At 45.1% G+C, this 26,569-nt stretch overlaps 1 protein-coding gene across 2 annotated transcripts in view; it reads left to right on the top strand.

Moving 5' to 3' along the window:
• The first annotated feature begins 21,718 nt into the window (after positions 1-21,718).
• The window catches only part of LOC118880767 (cytochrome P450 3A24-like), a 43,474-nt gene continuing 38,623 nt past the window's right edge, over positions 21,719-26,569 (top strand). The window contains exons 1-3 of one of the 2 annotated variants that reach the window (XM_036824691.1): positions 21,719-21,883; positions 24,325-24,418; positions 26,270-26,322. In XM_036824691.1, the coding sequence (XP_036680586.1) occupies positions 21,813-21,883; positions 24,325-24,418; positions 26,270-26,322 (218 nt within the window). In that variant the 5' untranslated portion in view covers positions 21,719-21,812. The remainder of the gene's footprint in view (positions 21,884-24,324; positions 24,419-26,269; positions 26,323-26,569) is intronic. The other variant, XM_036824692.1, reaches the window with a different exon arrangement.

Genomic DNA, 26,569 nt, shown 5'->3' with positions numbered 1-26,569 from the left:
TTCATAAGCATTGACTTATTAATTAAATAAGTTAATAATTTAATTAATAATTTAATGGGTATGAGCCTATAATATTTCAGGCAATATACATAAGGCCTTTTTTTTGGGTGAATATAATTTCTGGGCATGCAGGTAACAAACTTTTAGGTTGTCTTTCAATGTACATATTCTTAGAGAATTGAAACTGTCAAAGAAATCTTGACTTTTAGTGGCTGGCACCGGAGTTGTCCCATAATAGTGTGTTCCTGGGGTGAGCTGAATGCGTATTCTCAACTTTCCTGAACTAGTCTGATTATAATCTGAACTTCATAAGGTTCATGTGCCACATTGAGGTCGTTGTTTAATATTCAACAAGGATTATGCCAGCAAAGTAGTGCTGCAGGAAAACATGAGTTAAGTGTTGTCACTGGTGTCACTTGATTTGTGTTGCAACATATTCCACCTGGTTAATGATCTCAGTCACCACCCTTGCCTTGTATCTCTGTCTTCTAGGTCTGTAACCTTGGAAGTTTTGAACTTAGCTCATGGAATCCTAGTACCTGGCACTGAGAACATGTTGTACAACCTCCATATGTGACAGATAGGGAGCTGAGAGTGCAAGGGTCTTGTCCATCAGGTGAGTGAGCGACAGATTGGAGTGGGACCTTGGGGTCTGGACTCTCACGATGACTTCCTCTCAGCAACACTGTTCCAGTTATTCCTTCATTTCTTCTATAATCTCACGTCTGGTCAGATACAGCTGATTCCTGCTTTCCACTCCCTGCCTTCTCCAATGCTCCCTTCCATAGGTCACTCTGTGCCTCAGAGACCCTCTGTGGCCCTTGACTACATTCTTAGAAGGAATGCTTAGCCTCAGTTTACAAAGCTGTTCTGGGTGAAGCCGATGGGAGGCCTGGGCCTTGTCCACTTGGCATCATCATCTTCTGACGTCTGTTTCCCACCTTTAGGGGTGGTCCTCGCTTGAAAAGAGCTGATCCAGAGGGTCAGACTTGACTCTTTGGCTGATCTTGCAGTGCTCACTCAAGCTGCTGCCCTGTTCCTTTCTGCTCCATCGTTCATCTCTTAGACATGTCCTTTGTTCCAACCCAGCAATTCTGTGTGTTGTCTCCCTGCAGAGACTTTGCCTTCCAGGGCTGTGCCGGGCTCCATGGGGAGAGCTGTAGGCACTCAAGAGTGGCTTGTAGAAGGCTCTGGAACAGGAGGTAAGGCCAGCGTCAGCAGTTGGCAGGGCAGGAGGGAAAGGCTGGGCCTCAAAAGGCCCTCACTGTCATTCAGTTGGATAAACATGTCTTCCTAAGCTGTCTTGCCAGGCATGGTGCTTGATGGTGGAGAAATAAAAGCAAACTTACTTCCCTGCGTGGAGCAAGTCTATGAGCACCATTTTTTTCCAACAGCATGTGCTCAACTTCGTGTCTCTGTCACGTTTTGGTAATTCTCACGATATTTCAAACCTTCCACCAGCAAAAGATTATGACCTGCAGAAGGCTTAGATGGTGTTTAGCAATTTTCAGCAATAAAGTATTTTGAAAGTAAGGTATGTACATTGTTTTTTTTTTAAAGACATAATGCTATTGCACACTTAGTAGACTACAACAGATTGTAAACATAACTTATATGCACTGGGAAAACAAAAAATTTGTGTGACTTGCTTTACTGCGATATTCACTTTACGGCAGTGGTCAGGCACCGAACCTGCAATATCTCCAACGTATGACTACACTGTATTTGCATTCCTACCTTCCTTGAGTCACTTCTTTATCCTCTCAAAATGCTTCTTGGGATCACCCTCTAAATTAACTATTTATATCCAAGTATTTATCTCCGGGTCTGTTTGGGGGAAATTAAAACTAAGAGCCCTATTATGTACCTGGGGTTTTACATCCATTTTCTTATATACTTTTCACACAAGCTGTGGAATACGCATGGAATCCTTCTTAGAGATGAGGATGCTGAGGTTCAGAGAGGTTAAAATATTCCCCAGGATCACATAGCTAATGAGGGTAGAACCAGTGTTTGAAACTCTGTGTGACTCCTAAGCCTGTCCCATTTCTACCATTTCTGCTCTTTCAGGGAAAACCCCCTGCGTCAGGGTCAGCAGACCTAAGCTCTGGGTTCAGTTCTTCCTCCACATCAATGTGTGACCTTGGGCAGACCCCTTGGTTGTTCTTGGCCTAAATCTCATTTACATATTTAAAGGTTATCTCCCTGGAGCTGGACAGGATCAGACCTTTCTTTGGAATGTGCAGGGTTTGGACAACTCAGGTCTGCTGAGTTAATCCTTTACTGCACACTTTCATAGCTCTTTCTTGTCACTCAAGACCCAGCACAAACACGACTTCCTTAGAGGCTTTTGCCAACCAACCATCCTGAACTACCCTCATCACTTCTTACCGTTTTGCCTTGGTTTGTGTCATCATTGCTCTTTGCCATCTGTTTTCTTGTTTGTGTATCATCTACCTTCTCCTCTAGAATACAGATTCTTTGCGGGTGGAGATTTTGTTGATCATGTTGTATCTCAAATGCCAAGAACAGAGGATGGCAGAGAATAGTCATGAATAATAAACACTTTTTGCTGAATGAAGGAATCTGGACCACCATAGGCTGATTTCTAATATCTTTTCTAACTTTAAACGACCATTAATCAAGTTAAAGTATTCATATTTTTTAAACTAGATTTTGAGTTCTTGTAAAGAAAGACTTTTTCCCATGATTTTTCTACCTGAAAGTTCTGAAGGCTATTAGGCAGTCGGTTCTGTCAAAGGAGACTGGAGCCATGTGGACATATCTTGCATATGTTCTATAGCATTCCAGAGTTTTAGTTTCTTCAATCAATCTTTGTTGAACTCTTTTTTTTTTTTAAATTTTAATCCACTAGCTACTTCAGTCATTATTATTATTATTATTATTTTTAATTTAATTTTGGCTGTGTTGGGTCTTCGTTTCTGTGTGAGGGCTTTCTCTAGTTGTGGCAAGCGGGGGCCACTCTTCATCGCTGTGCGCGGGCCTCTCACTATCGCGGCCTCTCTTGTTGCGGAGCACAGGCTCCAGACGCGCAGGCTCAGTAGTTGTGGCTCACGGGCCTAGTTGCTCCGCGGCATGTGGGATCTTCCCAGACCAGGGCTCGAACCCGCGTCCCCTGCATTGGCAGGCAGATTCTCAACCACTGCACCACCAGGGAAGCCCCTGTTGAACTCTTATTGTGTGCCAGGTACTTTTTCAGTGTTGAAGATATGAGGGCCAACTAGACAGACGGGGTCCCTGCCCTCGAGGGGCTCACATTCCCAGTGGGGAGACAGACAGACAACGAGGAGACAAATACAGCAATTACATATCACTTAAGCGCCAAGACGGAAATGAACATGGTGCTGAGATGGCAAGTAACGGGGGATCCAATTAGTACGGAGGGTCAGAGGAGGCCTCTCTGAGGAGGCAGTATTTTAAGCTGAGACATGAAGAATTAGGGGAGGAGCATTCCAGGTGGTGGAAACAGCAAGTGCAAAGGCCCTGAGGCAGGAAAGGTCTTGGCTTTGTCTGACAATAATAGAAGACCATGTGTCTGGAGGGCCACGAGTGAGGCAGGTAGTAAAAGGAGATGAGGCTGGAGGGGTGGGCAGGGACCTCAGGGGCCAGTGGCAGGAGGCTGACTTTTAATAAGTGCATCTGGAACCCACTGGTGGGTCTTTAGCAGGAGAGCAACACAGGGTGCTTCCCCTGCAGGGGCAGTGGGGAGACTGGCCAGGAGGGGGCAGAGTGGAAGTGGGGGGCTGGCTGGGAGCTGCCCAGGTGCTCAGGTGAAAGATTCAGGAAGTGGAGGTGGTTCAGAGCAGACACAGCAGAAATGCGTCCTGTGGGAGGAATAGACAGGCCTTGCGGATGGACTGGAGGTGGGAGTGAGAGAGAGGGGCCCAGGGTCCTGGCCTGAGCAGCTTGTCGTCACTCACAGTGGCTTCCCTTCCGGCCTGTGCCATACATACCTGCTGTGCTTTGGGGACTCAGGTCTGACTCTTTGGGGCTCCATTATGAGAGGTTAAAGCCCAGAAAAGCGGAACAAGAGGCCAGACAGGGGAACTGGATCGCCCACTTCATGCCTTAAAGTGCTTAGTCAGCGGCTTCTCAGCCTCGGTTGGGTAATCTGAGCTCCTCGAGTTCAGTCTTGGCAATTGGCTCATCATTTCCCAAATCCTACAAGATGATGTCTGGTGTGTAGGGCGGGGTTGGGACTTTCGGGAATACGAAAGTGGGCCTCACAGGCCTCCATGGTCAGGGATGGGCTTCACTCGAGCTCCGCCCTGGGGCTCCCAGCATGGAGGGAGGGGCCTCCAGGCTGAAGGGGAGGTGGGACGCTGAGGCTCCGCACCTAGACGTCTCGGTGGGGGAGGCGCTGCTGGGCAGCGTGAGCCCCGGCTGCACCGAGGCGTCTGGAGTGCGGCCCTGCTCGCAGAGCCTAGTCTGCAGAAAGCCCAGGGCGCTCCCTCCCCTGCGTGCCCCCAGGAACCTCTGCTCCAAGGGTGGTGACAGGGGCCCAGAAGTGCCCCCCGAGGGAAGGAGAAGGGACTGTGTTAGTTTCGCAGGGCTGCCATAACAGTGTACGACAGACTGGGCAGCTTAAACAACTGAGATGTATTCTTTCACAGTTCTGGAGGCTGGAAGTCCAAGATCAAGGTGTCAGCAGGGTTGGTTCCTTCAGTCTTCTCCCTGTGTCTTCACGTGGTCTCCCCTTTGTGCTTGTCTGTCCTAATTTCCTCATCTTATAAAGATACCAGTCAATTGTGAGATGGGAATTGACATATATACACTCTTGAAACTGTGTATAAAATAGATAACTGGTGAGAGCCTACTGTAGAGCACAGGGAACTCTGATTATTGCTCTGCGGTGACCTAAATGGAAAGGAAGTCAAAAAAAGAGGGGATATATCTATACGTATAGCGGATTCACTTTACAGTGGAAACTAACACAACATTGTAAACGCAACTATACTCCAATAAAAATTAATTTAAAAAAAAAAGACACTCGTCGTATTGGGTAGTACTCACCCATATGACCTGTTTAAGCCTTAATTGCCTTTTTAAAGGCCCCATCTCCAACCACGGTCACATTCTGAGGTACTGGGGGTTAGGACCTCAACCTATGATTTTGGAGGGGACCCAATTCAGCCCAGAACAGGATCTCAGGAGAGAGCCCGTGGGCCTGCACATAGCTGTCACAGGAGGGCGAAGGAGACCTGCAGCAGTGAATGTGCACTGTCATCAAGGCTGGGGGGGGCGGGCGGCCGGGACCCGCGCCAGCGAGAAGGGCCCAGGTCAGCAGGGGTGACTCTCAGACCAGATAGAACCAGACCTGTGACCTTAGTCATTAAGCTGTGCTCATTCCAAATGACCTCATTAGTCCCCCTGCTGGGATGAACCACCCAAAGAGCAGGGGGGCTTTGAGGCTAATGTTGGCCCCATGGGTGTCCTTTTAGGGCCCAGCCCGCTGCTAAGCACATTGCAGACCCTCTGCAGAAACATCTCCTGGTTGTTTGTGAAACACCCTGTGGACGCCCAGGGGCACCGCTCATCCTTATGCCATTTGGGGATTTCCCAGCACCCGCTATCAGGAGGTTCATCTGAACCTCAAACATGCCTGGGAGTTCAGCAGGGGGGTTCTTATCCGGGCTTCTGTTTGGATTTACAGAGATTTCCTGGGTACCTCTCTGGGTCAGGCATGAAATGCTTCCAGTTTGGTGGGGAAATGTCAGACTCATGAACAGACCAATTCAATATGGTGAGAGGTTGGCCCTGGGGCTTTGAGAGCAAGAGACGGAGCACTTCGTCCCAAAGGGGTTTGGGAGGAAGTGACCGCTGAGCTGGCGCTTTTTAAATTTATTGTTAAAAACCAAATTCATAGACATACACGCTTTAAAAAGTGGAACAGTCCTACCCAGTTTACAGCAAAATTAGTGCTGCCTTGCTCTACCTGTTCCCCGCTCTGGTTTTTCCCGCCAGTGTCCATTTTCACCCCACTTAGAAGTTTCCTCTGGTGTTTGTTGCCATGTCATTAAATGACATGCTTATCCTACTGTTTCTTGATTACTCTGGGATATGAGAGTTCAGGTTTCTGGTATCCTTCTTGCCTCACACCCACTTCCTGCCTTCCCAAAACAGGGATAGGAATGGAATTCTTATTTGCTGTTTGCCTCATTATGACCTAAGTTCTCATTCACACTGAAGCCATGCACACGTCTATGCTTCTGTTTCTGTTCTTGACATCTTTTCATTTTCCTTGGAATCAATAATTCCTCTAGTAATGATGAGTTTTCTGTGTCCCAATCTATCACCTGTTTTCCACCAGAAGTGTAACTCCCCTCTCAGGACGTTCAAGCCCTCCCCAGGCTCTCTCCTTGCTTAGGCCTAGGCTGCTTGTTCCTGCTTCTACATGGCCGTTATCCTGGGCATTCCCCTTGCCTCTCTGCTGCACTGAATTACCTGGATCTGTCTCTTTCTTGGTTTTGTCCCTTGTTTTGGTAGAGGGCATCATCTTGTCACTTTCTGAGGAATGATACATAGGAGTAAATTTTTTTTAAAGAACTTGCATGTCTGAATAATGTTCTGTTTTGCATTCATGCTTGTTTCGGTGTAGAATTCTAGGTGGGGCAGAATTTTCTGTCTGAATTTGAGGACACAGAGTCTTGCTTCTGGTATTGCTGTTGAGAAGTTTAATGCCCTTCTGATTTCTGTTCCTTTGTGTGTGACCTGTTTCTTGTCCCCACTCCCTTTTGGAAGCTTTTGGGATTTTCTTTTTGTCCCTGGTCTTCTGAAATGTCATGACTATGTGTCCTGGTGGATCTGCTTTCATCCATTGTTCTAGGCCAGAGCTGTCCAATCCACCTTTCTGCGCTGATAAAAATGCTCTCTACCTGTGTTGTTCAATACTGTGGCCTCCAGCTGCTTGAGGCTGCTGAGCACTTGAAATCTGGCTGATGTGACCAAGGATCTGCTTGTCTGGTTTTATCTAATTTTAAGTAATTTATATTTAAATTTAATTAGCCATATGTGACCAGGGGCTACCATATTGGATAGTGCACTTCAATGACCTTTCAGTATGGAGACTCTTGCCCTTTGGTTCTGGGAAGTTTTCTTGAATTATTTCTTTAAGTTTTAAAAATTCTCTGTTCTGAAACCCCTATTGGTCAGATGATGAAACTCCTGCAACGATTCTTTATTTTTCTTATTTTTTCTCTCCCATTTTCCATCTTTGTCTCTATTTTTCTTTTGGAGTGAATCATTTAACTTCACTTTCATACCTTTCAGTGGGATGCTACATCTTGTGTTCTTTTTATTTCTATGAGTGCCTTTTTGCTCTCCGTTCTGATTTCACGTCAGCACAGCACTCAGGCCACTGTGACTGTTTTCCAAAGCTCCCTTCCTCCTCCCACATTGCTTCTGTTCCTTTGAGCTCCTTTTTCTGTTTATTTGGATCTTTCCCTTGAATGCTGGCTAGTCCTTGCCTGTCTGCTTGATTCTGAGGATGTGTGGGAGTTGTCAATGGTGGGCTTCGGTGTAGAGCTACCGGGCTGGAGGATCCCTGAATATCAGGATCTATAGATCCTTTGGGCTGTTCAGCTTCCCAAGAAGGAATTCCCTAGTCTTCTGCCCAGGAGACGGAGGGTGGTGGAAATCTCATGATTCCTTCTGCTTTCAGTAATGCATCCTGACCTCCTCTCTGCCAGGCGTCTCCAAGTCCAGAGTACGTCCAGTTCAACATGTGCAGAGAATATCCCCCAGTCTTCTACAGGCTAGGGGAGGTGGCCATAATAAACTACCACAACCTGAGTGGCTTAAAACAATAGAAATTTATTGTCTCACAGTTCTGGAGGCCAGAAGCTCAGGGTCAAGGTGTCAGCAGGGTTGGTTCTTCCTGGAGGCTCTGAGGGAGAATCTGCTCCATGCTTCTTCCTAGCTTCTGGTGATTGCTGGAAATCCTTGGTGTCCTTGGCTCGTGGCAGCATCACTTCTGTCTCTGCCTCCATCTTCATATTGCTTCCTTCTCTGTGTGTGTGTCTGTGTGTCTCTTCAATCATTGAATTAGGGCCCACTCTACTCCAGTATAACCTCATCTTAATTACCTAATTACATCTGAAAGTCCTATTTCCAAATAGGGTCATATTCTGAAATTGCTGGTGGACATGAATTTTGGGGGAACTTTATTCAACCAAGTACAAGAGGGAAGTCTAATACTTTATTACATAGACTTTACACAGTCCTCTGTTTTCACCCTCACTTAACACTTCCAATTACAGAGGTACCTGGTGCATGCAGTTCCTGAGTCTTTCTGGCCTCCAGTGGCGTGGTTCTGTTTACTTCTGGTCTCCCGAGTGCTGTGGGCTCAGCTTCAGTTTTCTCTGCTCTGCCAAGTGAGTGCTTTCATGGTAGATACACAGTGGTCATGGGCATAGACTCTGGGGCCACACCACCTGGGTTTAAAGCTTGACTCCGTGGCTGTGTGACCTTGTCCAAGTGACCTAACTCCCCTGTGCCTGTAAAAAGGGGGTGATAATGAGAGAACCTTCTATGTACTGTTATTCTGAGGACTAAGGAGAGAACTTAGGAAGGTGTCTTGCACGAAGAGCTCTTGATGACTCTTGGCTACATCTACTTGTAGGTTCAAACAGTTGGTGGCTGTGGTCTCCTATCTGGTTGTCTTTGTCCCTATGGATTTATGCCTTTTAAGAAAGTTCTTTAGGGACTTCTCTGGTGGCCCAGTGGTTAAGACTCTGCGCTCCCAATGCAGGGGGCCAGGGTTCGATCACTGGTCAGGGAACTAGATCCCACATGCATGCTGCAACTAAGAGTTCGTGTGCCACAACTAAGGAGCCAGCGAACCACAACTAAGGAGCCTGCGAGCTGCAACTAAGACCTGGTACAACCAAATAAGAATAAATAAATATTTAAAAAATTATTTAAAAAAAAGAAAGCTCTTTAGTGCATTTTACGGGGGCTTCAGGTAGCTTCAGAAGTAAATGCTCGTGTTAAACCCACCATGTTTAAGCTTCTGAGAGGAATCTTAAAGATGAAGAGGCATTCAGGAGGGAATAAACAGGTGGAGCAGCCTGAGCTAAGGTGGGGAGGTGTGAGGTAGCATGGGCTGTGCAGGGACCTGCAAAGACTCCAGTCTCATGCAGCATAAGGTCTGAGGAGGGGGGTCTGGGACGCAGCTGGGGTGTCACCTGTCACCTGGATGAGGCACAGGCCGTGCGGGACTGTGGGAGGGGTCAATCGGGGACGCCCTGATTAGATGTGCAAAGGCTACCCTGTGATAGGTGATCAGACAGGAGGCTGTGGTCATTGTCTAGGTCAGAAATGGTGAGGGTCTGCATGGGGGAGGGGAGTGAGAAGAGAGGAAATTTTTGAAAGATATTGAAACTCTTAAATATATTGTTAGTTATTCCTTCCTAAAATTTTATTTAAAAGAAATTCAAATACAGAAAATTTGAACAGAAAGATGGAAAAAATCTTATAGTAAACACCTATCTACCACCTTCTGGACTGAATAATTAGCATTTTGCTTTCTCTGTTTCATCACCCATCTTCCCATCCCTCTATCCATCCATCAGCCCATTTCACTTTTTGACTCAATTCAATGTACGTGCAGAATGAGAATACTTTACCCCTGAACACTGCAGCATGAGTGTCATTAACTAGATGAACCATGATGAGTAAATAAAACTGATCTACTGATACTATCTTTCTTTAAAATTATGATATTTTGTTCTTCCTAGATTTTTTTGCATTAATATTGATTTTTTTAAATAGTAGGTTAGAATATAATTTGTCTTGATCACAGATTTTTGACAATTTTCTGCTCAAGTGGAATGCCTTACTTTCCTCGCCCTATTCCCTGCCCTGCCTGGAAGTCCTGACTGAATTTTATAAATACACTGTGTCTGTAAGGAGGAAATGAGCTCTCCTTACTCCTGTTTTTGGTTCCTTTGGGAATTGTCTTTTCTCTGTCAACAATGCACTCACTTTGGGAATTTTTAGAAATAATTTCTGCCCCAGGGTAGGAGGAGGAGAGTGGGAGGGATTTCAACCCAGGGTCTTTGACATCCTACAGGGATGGGGAAACCTGGGGCTGGAGGTCATGCTCAGGGCCCTGAGCTCACACAGCTGGACAGACACCCCCAGCCCCAATTAGAAACCAGGAAATTAAGTCCTGAACATTTATGACTCAGTGTCTCCACACACAGCAGGTGGTAAGAGGAGCCATTTAAACACGATCAATAAGAAGGAAAAAGGTAAAGAGTTCAGAGTCAGCAAGCTCCCAACCTTTTAATTAGTTTTCAACTACAACTTGAACTCATGTCTCCTCCTCTTGCTAACAAAAAGTACATTCCGTAATCTGTGATTACTCTATAATTCTTGTCCTTTTTAGCCACTAGTTGAACAGTTTATGAGCTCATATGAGTGAACGTTTCTAGAGGGTCTGCTGAGGGTCAGGTATCTGATGGGCAAGGTCACATGTTCTCTTCACTCAAAGCCACCAGGAGGCCAACTTGCAGATCCAGGACCCAAGCCCTTCAGGTCACAGACCAGGGTCTGGTCTGATCTGGGCTCCTTTAGGAGGAAAAGACATAACTATTAACGCTCATTTTATAGATTAGGCAACTGAGGTTGAGAGGGTTTAAATGACTCACCCCGGGCCCGCATATCAGTCACATTTTGTGGATCCCTACTAGCCAGCTGTCTACACAACAGCATAGGTGTCCCTGGAGTCCGTAGAAAGCTCAAGGACCTCCTGCAGCGGGTTCCCAACCACACCCTTTGCTTGTCCCCCTCTACCTCTGGCAAATTCTCACAGATTCTTAACTAATGTGGTTGCACAAAGTCAAAATCCCTGAAATTTTGCTATTTCACAACCACTAGGATGGCTATTAAAAAAAAAAAAAAAAGGAAAAGAACAAGTGTCGGTGAAGATGTAGAGAAATTGGACCCTCATCGTTTGCTGGTGGCGATGTAAAATGGTGCAGCCGGTGTGGAGAAGAGTTTGGTAGCCTCTCAGGTACTTAGGCATAGAATAACCATACGACCCAACAGTTACACCCCTGGGGAGATACCTAGGAGAACTGAACACAGTTTCTCAAACAAATACGTGTACCTGCATGTTCATAGCTGCACTATTTACAGTAGCTAAAGGGTAGAAACAAGGCAAATCAGTGGATGAATGGATAAACAAATTGCAGTGTATCCATACAATAGAGTATTATTCAGCCATCAAAGGAGTGAAGTACTGATACACTGTACAAGAGAGATGAACCTCAAAAACATGTAAATAAAAGAATCCAGACATAAGAGGCCACACAGTACATGATTCCATTTATATGAAACATCTAGACAAGGCAAATCCATGAAGACAGAATGTACTTTGGTGGTTGTGAGGGCTGGGGAGAGGAGAGGGGGGGGAGAAACTGCTTATTGAGCACAGGAGTTTACTCTGGTGTAATGGGAGTGTTTTGGAACTAGAGGAGGTGGTGGCACAACATTGTGAATGTGCTAAATGACAACGAATTGTTCACTTTAAAACGGTTAGCTTTATGTCATGTGAATTTTATCACAGTAAAAAAAAAAAAGTAAATCCCAGGAACATACCCCAACAAGTACAAGACGGGTCATTATGGTGCCTGCGAAGCCCAGTGGCTTTTTCCAGAGGCCCTGAGCAACTTTCAGCCCCCTGCTGAGCTGTCCAGGATGGAACCTTGGTCCTAGAATGATAGGATCCCCAGCTTGGCCTGTGATCTGATCACTTCCTTATTAGCAGCAGTAAAAATTGGGTTGATTTAGACCCTGTGCTTTGCAACCAAGAAATGACAAACATACTCAACAGTGATAATGATGGTAAGATGGGCCATTCTCACAGCCCACAGTGCTGTGTCCTTCTCTCCTTCTGGCCAACATCGCTGTGTCCATGGTAATGCGAGCAGCACCGCCTCCTCTGGGAAGCCCATCCATCGCCGCGGTGGCTCCAGATCCCATTATCTCTGCCTTCCCCAAACTCCTGATGCCTCTGGAGGTGTCTGCTTGCCTGGAGCATCCCACCTAGGTAAGTGCCCTTCTTGACAGTCCTGTTCACACTTTGTCCCCATGATGGTGCTATGACGCACCGGGCACAGTGAAGACCAGTGAAGACTGATAGAGAGGGCCCTATGACCCTGGGGATAACTGTGTCACCAATGGAATAGGGCATCTTGTATTGGAGTCCAGGTGTGGGCTGAACTTGGCTGGGCGGGGTCCCTGGAAAATGTCACTGGACTTGGCAGGCACCATGGTGACGTGTACTTAGGAACCTCTTGGAATTGCATGCACAAATGAACGGTGTTCATTTATTTTCTGGGGATGTGGTTTATTTTTCCCATCTGATTATCACAGGAGCCTGTGTTCTAACTAAAGATAAAGAACTCAGCTTGTGAACCTATGTGATCTCTGCTGAGTGAACCTGCTGAATGAACCCTTGTTTGGTCAGTTCAAACAGCCTCACAAGGTAGAATATATATAATTTATTCAGTGATTTTGCAATTGTTCACCCTGGGATCCACAAGCTGGATTTCTGACAAAAACAAGCAATGACATTCTTTTCATTTACAGCAAAAAGTTAAATTGATGGAATTTTATTTTTTTTTCCTTTTTAAGAAATTAATTTATTTTTATTTATTTTATTTTTGGCTGTGTTGGGTCTATCATTGCCGTGTGCGGGCTTTCTCTAGTTGTGGCGAGCGGGGGCTACTTTTCATTGCGGTGCGTGGGCTTCTCATTGCGGTGGCTTCTCATTGTGGAGCACGGGCTCTAGGCTCGCAGGCTTCAGTAGTTGTGGCTCATGGGCTCAGTAGTTGTGGCTCATGGGCTCTAGAGTGCAGGCTCAGTAGTTGTGGCACACAGGCTTAGTTGCTCTGTGGCATGTGGGATCTTCCCCGGGCTCGAACCCGTGTCCCCTGCATTGGCAGGCGGATTCTCAACCACTGTGCCACCAGGGAATTTTCTTTACTTAAAAAAAAGTTTCAGGGGCTTCCCTGGTGGTGCAGTGATTGAGAATCCACCTGCCAATGCAGGGGACATGGGTTTGATCCCTGGTCCGGGAAGATCCCACATGCCGTGGAGCAACTAAGCCCGTGCGCCACAACTACTGAGCCTGTGCTCTAGAGCCTGTGAGCCACAACTACTGAGCCCACGCGCCACAACTACTGAAGCCTGCGTGCCTAGAGCCCGTGCTCCACAATGAGAAGCCACTGCAATGAGAAGCCTGCGCACTGCAACGAAGAGTAGCCCCCGTTCGCTGCAACTAGAGAAAGCCCGCGTGCAGCAGTGAACACCCAACACAGCCAAAAATAAATAAAATAAATTTTTTAAAAAATGTTGCTTTAAAAAAAAAGTTTCAAATTTTGAAAAGGCTATATGTGCATATGGTAAAACATTAAAATGATATAAGCAGGCAATGCTTTTATACTATGAAGAATGATGTTTTCTTAGGTTTTCTGGTAGATACTTTCATTAGATTAAGGAAATTCCCTGCTGTTAGTAGTTTAAGATCATCTTATATCATGTGATTTGAATATTATCAAATGCTTTTTCTGAAACTATCGGGATGATATGACTTTTTAAATTGGTTAATATGATAACTATTATTTATATTTATTCTCTGGTAAGTATCCTCCTTGAGTTCCAGGGTCAAATCCCGCTTAGTCATGATTATCATCACTGCTAGATTTGGTTTCCTACTATTTTTTGGGGGGGGAGGGGAGTTTTGCATTGATGCCCATGAGTGAGACTGGCATGCAGTCTGTCTTTCTTGTCCTGTTTTTTGTCTGATTTAGATCAAGTTGATACTATCTTCCTAGGATGAGCTGGGCATGACTGGATTGTTTTTATGTGACGACTCAGAAGCCCTTGGCTTCACCTCTGTGGTCGCATCCTCTAAGGTGGCCGCCAATAGTGCTGCCTCCTTGTAGTTATGCCCTGTTTAGCCCCTCTCACTGGTGTGGCTGGGACAGGTGACTTGCTTCTAATAAATAGCATATGGCCACAGATATGGGATGCCACTTCTGAGATTAGGTTATGAAAAGCCTGTGGCTTCCACCTTGGGCTCCCCCTCTCACCCCCTCACTCTGAGGGAAGCGGCTGCCATGTTGTGAGCTGCCCTGTGGAGAGAACCAGGTGGCAGAGATCTGAGGAGGGCTCCTGGGCCACAGCCAGCAAGGAACTGAGTCCTTGAGCTTGTGAGGGTCTGAATCCTGCCAAACCACCTAGAGGACCTGAAAGTGGATCCTCCCCGAGTTGAGACTTTGGATGAGATGCAGCACAGCCTGACATCAGGACGGTAACCTCATGAGAGAGCTTGAGCCAGAGGTACCCAGCTAAGCCACACCTGGTCTCCTACCCCAAGGGACTGTGACATCATAAATCCTTGTTGTTTCAAGCAGTTACATTTGGGGATAATCTGTTGGACAGCGTTGAGAACTAGTGTACCTATCCTGGTCTCTGTTCCAGCCACAGCTGCAGGGACCATCTTCGCATGGATTCCAATTTAACTTGTGTAGGTGAAGCCTGGCAGTGCCTCCCAACCTAGCAAATCATGTGTAATACAAAGTTTTAGAGAGTTACTTCTCCACGGGAGGAACATTTTCCCAAAGGGAGAAGGAAATCAGTGGATACCCCCTTACCCCTTCCTTCCCTTGGATGGGCTGTTCTGGATGTAGTGGTCATATGGCCTCTCAGAAGATGGTCTCTGTTGATCAAAGATTTGGTTGCTTTCAATACCAAGTGTTGGCCAGGTTGGTTAAGGAACCTGGTATAGATTCTCCTTCCTTCCATGCTTTGTTCCTGTTTTCCTTCACTCTTGCTTCCCTGGGTGCAAATTCCCATAAGATAGTAGAACAAAAGCCCGTGTCTCGGGCTCTCCTTTCTTGGGAAATCAAGCTAAGTCATATGTGTTCTTTGAAGGGTAACATAAAACTCCCTGGACATGATGTTTTCCTTGTGGGGAGATTTTGACTTCCACTTAATTTTATTTTACAACTTTTTTGACTGTTTATCTTTCTATTCTTCTTGGGTTGGTTTTGGTCAATTACGTTTTCCTAGGAACTAGCCTATTGCTTCTAATATTTCAACTAATGTTTTTTGCAATTCTTAGCAACAAATAAATTAATAGGTATGATTTTCTTGAGTTTGACTTCATCCCATCAGTTTCAGATTTCAGGTGCACCCAGGCATGTGTATTTTTAAAAGTTCCCGCTGCACGTGGATTATAATGAGCATCATGGTCTGAGAGTCACTATGTGTTTCTATGTAAGAACCGTGGTCATGCAGAAGCGGGAGTCTCCCCGCCACCTACATGCTGAGGCAGTGGGCGAGGGTAACTGGGGAAGATGATACCCTGACTGACTCCCGGAGCAAGGAATTCACCAGATGGAAAATGGGTTGGGCCCATTCCAGGGGGAAGAACAGTCTTTTTTCGGACCCTAGGAGAAACAGTTATGTCTCATTTTGGGGGGCTTGGGAACTGGCAGATCATACCTTGTTTAGAACATCATGTGCTTACTGGAAGTGTACTGAGACAAGACTGAGGAAGCCGGCTGAGCCCAGAGGCACATGGGGCTTTGTTTTTCACCCTTTATTTTATTTTATTGTTTATTTTTTATCATTTTTGAAAACTGAGTTATACTTAACATACAGTGTTATACAGTTTAAGGTGTATGACATAATGATTCCATATTCTAATACATTATGATTTGATCACCTCATTAATACCAGGAACCATCTGTCATCAAACAAAATTGGTACAATATTATTGACTATATTCCCTATGTGTTCATTGTATCCCTCTGACTTATTTATTATATATTTGGAAGCTTGTAGCTCTTAATCCCCTTGGCCTATTATGTCTGTCCCCCATCTCCCTCCCCTCTGGCAACCACCAATTTGTTCTCTGTCTATGAGTCTGTTTCTGTGCTGTTTGTTTTGTTTTTTAGATTCAACGTATAAGTGAAATCATAAAATACTTGGTTTTCTCTGTCTTATTGACCTCTAGGTCAATACAGTGGATTGGCCAAAAAGTTCATTCGGGTGTTTCTATAACCTCTTATGGAAAACCCAAATGAACTTTTGGACCAACCCAATATATATAAAGAACAACCTGATTTAAAAATGGGCAGAAGACCTGAACAGACATTTTAATTTTCCAAATGAAGAAATACAGATGGCAACAGGCACATGCAAATGTGCTCAACATCACCAATCATCAGGAAATGCAAATCAAACCCACAATGAGATACCACTTCACACCCCTCAGAATGGCTATCATCAAAAAGACAAGAAACAACAAGTGTTGGCAGTGAAATGGAGAAAGGGGACTCTCCTGCATAGTTGGTGGGAATACAAGTTGGTCCAGCCACTATGCAGACTAGGATGGAGGTTCCTCAATAAACTAAGAGTAGCACTACCATATGACCCAGCAATTCCACTTCTGGACATTTATCCCAAGAATATGAAAACATAAATTTGCACACTGCAGCACTATTTACAGTAGCCAAGCTATGGAAGCAACCTAAGTGTCCAACAAGGTTCTTGAGTTGCCACCACAAGGCATTTGGATTTTATCCTGTGGATGATGGGAGTGGTTGGAGAGATTTGAACAACAGAAGAATGTTATAAGTGTAACATTTTAATGTGTTTTAACAGGTTCCATCTGGTGGCAGAGTAGGGGGTTCTCAGGATGAGGCCAGTGTAGGGTCAAGCAAAACTCATTAGGTGGTTACTGCAAAAATTAGGAGAGACCGCCAACCCTTCACCCCCTCTTTTGCAAAATAACCTGTGATGTTCATCTTTCCCTTCATCTGACACTTGCTGTTTCATTAATTACCTTCCTCATGGTCTTCTGAAATTTGCCTCCCGGCCTGTGATTCCCCTTTCACTCATTGATTTCTTTTTTTTTTTTAATAAATTTATTTATTTTATTTATTTTATTTTTGGCTGCGTTGTGTCTTCATTGCTGCACACGGGCTTTCTCTAGTTGCGTCCAGCAGGGGCTACTCTTCGTTGTGGTGCACGGGCTTCTCATTGCGGTGGTTTCTTTTGTTGTAGAGCAGGGGCTCTAGGCGTGCGGGCTTCAGTAGTTGTGGCACTCAGGCTCAGTAGTTGTGGCTTGCAGGCTCTAGAGGGCAGGCTCAGTAGTTGTGGCGCACGGGCTTAGCTGCTCCGTGGCATGTGGGATCTTCCTGGACCAGGGCTCGAACCCATAATCCCCTGCATTGGCAGGCGGATTCTTAACCACTGCGCCACCAGGGAAGCCCCACTTATTCATTTCATCATTTTTTACTTCCTGCTTCTTGGAAACCCAAATGATTCTGATTGCTACATGTCAGAACTGTTTGCAGCATCCCCTATCTGCTGACACCATGAGTTCAGTGAATACATAACATTTAGTAGGCAGAAGGGTGTGCTGTCATTTTTGTGGCCAAAATCACCTCTGTAGCATTTGCACAACAGTGGAAGCATGGTGGGAGGAGTGGAAGGAAATATTTATCCCATGTGATAAGTTATAACCTGCCAAGTTATTTCAGGAGGCCCTTTGGAGCCCAACCATATATGCCACTGGCACAATTTTGAATCACAAGATGTGGCTCTGTTTCCTGGATTCATGGTTTAATTGCTTGGGCAAGACCCTTCCCCACCCTGAGCTTCTGTTTCCACATCTGTAAAGCGGGAACTAAATAATCCCAGCACTGTTTATCTCACAGAGATTTCATGAGGATCAATTAAGAGAGACATGAAAGAACTTTATAAACTGTACTTTGCAGTAGAGATGTTAGTGGTTAGTTTATAATGATAAAAATTCTGAGATTGTGGAGAAAGTGAGCAGCCAGAGGAAGTCCTCCTCCTCCTCTTCTTCCCTTTGCTGTAAAGTCTATGGAAGTGCTTCTGCTTCTGGGCCTAGGGGAGGGGGTGTGTAGCGGGGCTTTCTGCATGGTGAGGTATGTGTGGGTCAGAAAGAGCATAGCCCTGCCTTACCCCAGTCCCCACTGACAGGCTTGCTAGGGGGCCTTGCCTCGTCTCTATGCTGGGGCAGAGCCCTGGGTCACTACCCTCTCAGAGGACCTGGGCTCTAGACCCAGTCGTTCCACTAATTCTTGGGCAAGGATGGGCCTGGTAAAGTTAAGACCTTGGGTTATAAAACTAGAAGATCTAGGTTTGAATCCCAGCTCTGCTAGGAGTTAGTTATGCATCCTTGGCTGGTCACTTACTCTTTCTGTGCCCCAGTTTGCTTATTTGTGAAAAAGGGACACGTATTTTGTAAGTTTAAGGTGTACAACATGCTGATTTGATACATGTATATATTGCAAAATGATTACCAAAGTAAGGTTAGTTAACGTATTCATCACCTCACATAATTACAGTTTGTGTGTGTGTGGTGAGGACCTTTAAGATCTGCTCGCTCAGTAACCTTCAAGACTATAATACAAAATTGTTAACTCCACTTGGATTACTCAGGACTGAAAAAGCAGATAAGCCACTTACAGTTGATGAGGACACTGTGTTTCTTATATCTATATAATTACTTTAACTTGGTTGTATTGTACTATAATTACCTGTTTATTTGTCTCTATCTTCAACCTGATTATTGTCTGGGTCTTAGTCATATCTGTACCCTAAGCGCTGAGAACAGAGCTTTGAACGTACATGCCGTGCCCTTTAGTGCACAAATGAGTAGATGAGAGATGTGGGGTGTGGGGTGATCTTCAGGCACACGTCTTCCTTCACAATCTTAGCCTGTCAGACTTTTAAGTTAGGTGTTCCCTGCTGTGGAATGAAGGGGCACAAAGATCATGCCTTCTATTATTTCCCCTTGCAGAGCAAGGTCATTTGCATTGATTAGAACAGGGTACTTGCAAAATTTCAGTCCTAAACAATGAGTAGCCTATCGCCTTTGGGATAGATTCCAACCGGCTGGACCAGGCCCTGAGGCAAATAGGGCAGCAGATGGTCCTGTGGGTTTAGTGAGAAAAATCATTGTAGCCCAGTATGTGTTTTGGAGGAAGATGAAGGCATATAGTTTCCACAATGGTTTTGTTTCCAAGAAGAATAAGAAAGGCTGTGGGTTTAGTTGAGTGAACTAAGTTGTCAGAAGTTATCAGATGACACCGCAGTCATCCCATGTGGGATGTATTTTGTGTTCCTCTCAGTTGGGAACATACAGAGGTGGATCCTGCACACAAGACCCTAGTGTCCTCATGACCTGCACCTGTCTCTGTTCCTGCTGAGGTGAGGCAGAGTCCTTGGTTCTGGAGACCCGTGGGGGAGCTCCTGGGCAGGGGTAGCCATGGAGGTAGGAGCCAGAATTGTAACCAAGTTGCTGTTGTAGTCTTGGGTCTCACTATTTCACATAGTGACCCTCATCATGAAACAGCAAACGTTGAATACTGATATTTCAGTGCAGAAGACTTGCCAATCTATCTCATGTTAGCTTACATATGACAGGTTGTGATCAATAGCTGTTGAGAAGCCACCTGCAGTCCCTGAGCCTCATTTTCTGTATCTATAAACTGGGGATTGTAACATGACCCTACTTAACAGCACCCAGAGAAGGTACCGAAAGAGGGCAGAAATGTATCAGAATTTGTGGGACTTTCTAAGCTACTTTTCCTCAGGATCATCTTCCAGCTTCCCAGGTCTGTCCTTTGTTGGTACTCAAGCTTGTATCCACTTCTCTCCTTCATCACCTCTCTGTAGGGCTCCATTATCCTAGAGGTTCCAGAGGTATGCTACATACTATCCTTGGTTGTGTGTCTCACTCCCTCCTCTGGGAAGCTGCTCTCAAGGTAGGGGACTGTATGGGCTTCTAGCCCCCAGCCCAGCACAATACCTGCACCTGACATTCACCCACTTGGCCTTGAATCAATGCGTGGATGAACAGATATATTCAGGCATTGTATTTCCAGTGGCAGCTATGGATTTTAACAGGTGCCTCCTGGAGAAAGTCTGAACCCAAACTTGACAAGCTATGATGGTAGAAATTTCATGTTGCGTGACAAGGTCCCAAGGAAATAAAAAAGGCAGGTGACATAGTTGGGACTTACTATAATTTACCAATGAGACCTCCACCCACTCAGGCCAGTGTTGGGCAACCCTGGGGACTTTCAGGCCAGAGGGATGGAATGTATTGGCAAGAGGTGAGTATCGCTTGCTCCAGAAGGACTGAAAATGAGAAAGGATAAAGGGAGAAGGAAGTGCACAAACACAGCTTAAATGTCCTGTGTTTCTATTGAGTTTTAAGAACTTTTGAGGTTTTGTTTTTCGTATAATGCACAGTTTCTCAGGCCAAGGAGATACAGGATTTTGGTCAGAGGGAAGACAATGAACCAGTGTAAATTTCAGACCCTCAGTCCTCTAATTTCTCCCATGAGGAATGGGGTGGGGGCTCACAGATGCCACTGACTTCTACTACAGACCTCCTCCTTAGTAACACCTTGCTACCCCTTAAATATTTTCCATCTAGTCAATGATAAGGAAGCATCTGCTCTGACCGCCCCCGCTTTGCCCCATAGAAAAACCTCATGTCCTCTTTAAGGAGTCTTGTTTGCTGTGTATGCCACATCACTGGTGAATAAGGAGGTTGGGGTCCACTTGGTCACTGGGCTGCTTTCTCCGCTTCGCTCCCTTCACTCTCATTGATTTTGGATTTGTGGCCTTTCCAGAGAGAGGGGGTCATTCTTTGGTTAAGAATCTGTGTAACTGCTGTCCACTGAAGGACCCTCTGAGGGGCGGGAGAGGATGACTGAATGGATACCCCTTGGTGCAGCCGTCACCACAGGGTCCACGTCCTGTCTCTCCTTCGGGGGCCCTCTTGTCAACAGAACCCTGATGGATCACCCTGAACGTGCAGGGATGGTGGCCAAGGCACAGCCAGGCCCTCTTGTATTAACAATACAGGAAGATGATGCGGTCACCAAATAGCCACAGGAAACAGACACACAGGGGCCCAGAGTTCTCACTACCACCAACTCAAGTCCACCAACCTTTCTGATTTCCATGCTGCAGAAAGCACTCTGCAAGGTACCAGGGGCATAAGGGTGACTAATACTCGGACTGTAGCCCAAACTCTCAATCTGTTAAGGGAAATAGGTGTGGAAACCAACAATGATTCTGGAGGATAGAAGGACAGTGATAGAATTTTGTGTGTGTGTGTGTGTGTGTGTGTGTGTGTTGGGGTGGGGGTAGGGGGCACGATAGAAGTCATCCAGAAGAGGAAGTGGTTATTCCTGTTGGTTAGGGAAGTCTCTAAAACAATGTTCTTTCTGAGCTGGGATTTGAAGGATGAGTAGGTGCCTTATGGGGAAACAAGGATATCTAGGCAGAGGAAACTGCATGGTAAAGATTAGTAGACCTAGCATGTCTGAAGGATTTCAAGTTTTGGAGTTCAGGCAGTTAGAGAGAAAAGGGCAGTTTAGAGGATATTTATGGCTAGTGGTTTTATTTGAGTTTCTGTAACCTTTGAAATTACTGATAACACTGATTGAGTTGTTATTGAATGGCCACAGAATATGAAGGCAAGGGAGGTCAAACTGAACTGTCTGTGATGCTTTGCCAACTATCAAGGCAGAGAGGGCTCATGCAGGTGGAGCACAGGTAGCCCTTCTATTGGCTGCAACTCCAGCTCCACCCCCTTCCCTGGACATAAACATTTCAGCCTCAATGAATCATCACTGGATGTGAAAGGAAGCAGGCAGGCAAAGAGTAACACACACAGCTGAAAAGAAACTCAGAGGAGAGAATCACCGAGGAAAGTAGCCATGGACCTGACCCCAAGCTTTTCTGTGGAAACCTGGGTTCTTCTGGCTACCAGCCTGGTACTCCTCTATCTGTGAGTATCTGTGAGTCTGATCTCCCCTGTAACCTTGGACTTGAGGTGCTCATCAGGTCCCACTTTCCCTTTACTGTTTTGAGGATCAGTTAGTGGAGGGAAAGTTGCTTAAGCTGTGGGTGCTACAAACACCAAAGGGGTTATTATCGATCTTAACCCAGTTCTGTTGAACGAGTAACCAACCAACAACCCCCCCTACCACCACCCCGCAAGTTTTTATCTTCTGTAGCTAGGAGGGTTTAGTGACGTTATTTGCTCCTGGGGATGATTGACTCCCCGTTTCCATGGACCCAGACTAATCAACCAGAATCCAGCAGGGGAAGATTTAAAACAACTGGTCCCTGTGCAGTGGGGTGCTGTCCCGTTCCCAAGCTCTGGGGATCCTGGAGACATGAAATAACTTGGGATTTGTCTCATGATCTTCACCTTCTGGTTTCAGTATCTGCTGCAAGAGTTGTGTAGAAGGATTGGCTCCTGTGTCACTCAGGGGGTTCCTGCTTCCTTCCCTCCCTCCCCGGATGTCATTTACACAAGGCACCTTGTCACCCAGGGGCTGGAAATTGATCACCCTTCACTTCAGATCAGCTCTTCCCCCTTTCCTGTGTCCCTCCTATTGCACCCTCTTCCAAGACTCAATTCCCCCACCCTGTACTATGCAGAACTATCTACCCCCAAATGAGAAATCTTTAGAGGAGAGGACACTTGGCAGAAATCTTGAAATTATATTCATTTCTTTCAGCTTTTCCTCTCGTCTCTGAGAGCTTTAGCATCAGCATAGGAATTTGAGAGTTCATAGAACACATTGAAAGTTCAGAAAGAGAAATTGATTTGCCCTGGTTGTGAAGGCGAAGGAAGGAACTGGGGTGGGAATAGCCCAAGTCACTCTCATTTTGGAAGCTGGTACTCACACCTCCACCAACTTTTCTGGAGGAAGGATCTAAACACCCAGCTGGGCTTGGCCAAAGTGCCTCTGCTGCATCTTCAAGCACAGTTTCTTTCAGGCAATTTTTGGGTTTATTTTATCACATAGTATAAGATTTGATGGATTTGTACAGAATATGTGGAACCTGTGAGACCTTAAAAACTAAGCTTCAGAGAAGAAAAAAGTCTTAATCAAACATTCTGGAACATTTTATGGTTATTCATTCTGTGTTGCACGATGCCTCTTTTGCTATCTTCAGGGAGGTATCTGAAGTTTGCAAGGCCCACTTTTAGCTAAAAGTGCTTGCAGAGCATATTGAAGCATTTATACATAGCACACCCTTCAGCCATACCTTTCTAATTTGCCCCTACAGAGTTAGTTTTGGTGGCCTAGCAACTTCATCACTAAAACCATTGCCAGCAACCTCTTCCCCTCAACCTCTCTTTTCCTCCACTCTGTCAATTCTCAGAAACACCAGACTGAGAAGACCTGCAAGATTTCAACCCCCCCCCCCCACTGTGGGATTCCACACAGAACACATGTAGATGAGTTTCATGTACACCAGCTGTAGGAAGCACCAGCCTTAATGGCTTTTTGAGGTAGTTGGCGCACAGAGGCAGTAAACAAACTAATCTGTGATTGAGGATCTTGAAAAAAATGAGTGTGCCTGGTACTGTGTTTAGCAGGTGAGTAACACAGGTTGGAGGACCAGATGCCATTTGAGAAAGAATGGTCTGGAAATGGATCCTCTCGTCATTGGTTCACTTATACAGTTATATTCAGGGAACATATGTTCAGTCACCCTTCTCTGTAGGGCAAGTCAAGCAAATTGCCTGACAACAGAGACTTGAGTGTAGCTGAAAGGTGCTCACATTTCTATGATGCCAATGGAAGCCTTGAACGCAGTTTGTATTTTATAGAAATAAGGACACTGTTATTCTCTAAGGCTTGACTATGACGTTGGATTTAAGAAGAATTAAATCCTAAAATGGGGTCAGGACATAGAGGGAAAGAAAAACATAAAAATCTCCATGCAAATTGTAAGAACAATGTCACAGTAGACTCTCAATAACTGTTATTTTGCAGACGAAGTTAAGCAAAATCTCATTATTGGAACAGAAAAAGAAATTTTCCCTTTCTACCTAGAATGAGAATCTCCAAATCATGTAAGAGTCAAGTTACTAAATAAATATGAGTGAATTCCCTGGAAGAATTCCAGCCTGAACCTCTCAGGACCACTCAAATTAGAAACATTTATAAAGTATTCACCCTAAGATTGGAACTATGAAGACTTCAGCTGCCTTTAGCTAATCGTCATTACCTTTTATGGGTCTCATATTGGTGGTGGGCAAGGAGATGATGAGTGAATGTAATGATTGCTTTTGGAGTTGCTGATATTATTTATTGCCTACATGTTATCTCCCTAGGTTGACTGTTCCAGTTCTGAGTCAGTGACTGGCCAGCTCCAGCACCAATATTCCACAATTCCTGTGACCTGGTTTCCTCTTTCACTTTATAGATATGGGACTTATTCACATGGACTTTTTAAGAAGCTGGGGATTCCTGGGCCGAGACCTCTGCCTTATTTTGGAAATATTCTGTCCTACCGAAAGGTGTGTGTTATTTGAGCTCCAGCTTTGCTTCTTATGGTGGCAAATCTCAGCTGAATAATATAGTAAAACTGCCCCTCGTCAGGAGGAAGTTCTGAGGTTTCACACTTTCCAGAAATATCATGGACCCCACCCAGCATATGGCCAATTTTACAACACGCCATTTTTAGCTGTTAGGAGCCTCAGGTTTTGCCGCCTCAGACAGCCCAGCTCTCTAGCTGATTCAACACAGGACTTGATGTTCCATCTGGTGAGTATTGTGAAGAGGATTTTCTTTCTGCCAGGTGCAGATTGCCAGGAAGGCACCATCCCTTTAGTATTAGGAGAAAAGCATGAAGAGGGTGCCTGGTCGTGGCTTATTAAGCTGCGTACACTACAGTCGGGCTTTCCTGTTGGTAGCATAAGCTCTGGGTAGCATTTTTTTCTTCCTCCTGGATCGCTTGGTAACTTCAGTTTCTAATGCAGCCTGAGTATTCAATGTCGGGTAATTTGCACATACTTGAATTATCTCAAGAACTACTAATGCCTGCGGTTATTTCTGTGGCTCTACTCCATTTTTGCTAACCCTGACATCTTTTGCGTTTCGAGGGGTGGAACAAGAGCTTTTTGCTTTACTTCTGTGCCTCCAAAGAAAGCACCTTATGGTTGCATCTGAGCAGTGAGTAGGTGTAACGGAGACAAGATGGTGGTTGTCTAGTTACTTCAGGTATTTAACCACTAAATAAGTTGTGGGGTTTAAAAAAAAAAAAAAGTAAGGCAGAATCACATATACAAAATCACTAGAAAGGATATGATTTGACAAAATTATTAAAAATTGAACTGAACTCAATAGAATGTACTAGGTGGCATATGGGCTATGAATTCTGGCCAAGCCTTGATATTAATCCAGCTCTGATGCCTTGCCCAGGGCCTGGCCCCTGAAATGAAGGCCATGAGCTACGTCCACGTGTCCAGGGGGCAGAGCCTCGTGTGCAGGCTGCTCTCTGGCTCAGATTTCCTTTCCTGCAGACATAAGGCTTGTTTCTCAGATCCTGATTCTCCCGATTGAGGTCTTCATTGTCTCATTACTGCCTATGAACTTCATGAACTTTTTTCTCTCTGAAAAAGCAATAATTTATTTTCCACCTTTCCCGGATGAACTCCTTAGTAGATGCACACCAAGACCCATGTTTCTGAGACCTTCATTTTCGTTGGTAAACCATCAAATATCACAGCAGAAACTTAGTAACAGGAAGTTTCTTTTTCCTTTAAGCAACAGAGGGAAAATTCAGGGCAAGTGTTTTAACTGGCGTTGTTGTTTGTAGTTGTGTCAACTCCCCATCTTTTCTGTGTTGAGCTGGAAAACTAGAAGGTGATCTACTTTGTCATTCATTCATTCACTCGTTTATTTTCTCACTCAACACACACCCCTTAGACTTATTTAAATCTGCTGGACTAAAAAGGTCGCTGGTGTCTTTAACTTCCTAATTCTGCTAGAAATCTAGAGAGGGCTCATGAGATAAACGAAAAGGCTGCTTAACAAGGAGATGAAAGTGTGTACAGGCCGATCTAACTTACCCTTCGCTTCAGTTTTCTCACGAAAGACAAGGAGGTACTTAGTATTCACAGGCAAAGGTAAGCATTTAGTATCTGTAACAGTTAGAGGAAATGCAAGAGTGATTTAAAATTCTCTGTTTCCAATATCTCCTCTATTTTCCTTCATTTCCCCTAAGACGTCTCTGAATAAGAACTTCCTTCCAACTGCCAGTGGAAAATAGTAAACCTGATTTCATGGGTTTCAAGATATTTTTGTCCCCAAAAGAGGTAGGGTTCAATACATTTAGTTTAATAATCTAATTTTGTTTCTCCTTGCAGGGTCTTTGGGAGTTTGACAACAGATGTTTTAAAAAGTATGGAAAAATGTGGGGGTGAGTATTCTGGAAAGTTCCATTGGATAGACTTGTTATGACGTGGCGCCCCCCTGTGGTATGGAAGACAATCTCAGTCCAGAGCTTCTTGGGATGAGGTCATCTACTGTAAAGCTTTGGAGGCTTGTTCTATCTACCAGGGATCCAAGGTGTCAGCCAGGTGTCCAGGTCTACAGTCTGAATTAGGCCTGGAGATTTGCAGGTCATCACTTTTCTCCAGACTTTGAGGCCCAGGGACTCCTAACAT

This window comes from Balaenoptera musculus, chromosome 15 (assembly GCF_009873245.2).
Source record: "Balaenoptera musculus isolate JJ_BM4_2016_0621 chromosome 15, mBalMus1.pri.v3, whole genome shotgun sequence".
In the NCBI taxonomy this organism is placed as follows: Eukaryota; Metazoa; Chordata; class Mammalia; order Artiodactyla; family Balaenopteridae; genus Balaenoptera; species Balaenoptera musculus.
Note: the sequence above shows the minus strand (reverse complement) of the source record. Positions and strands in the feature narration are given on the sequence as shown.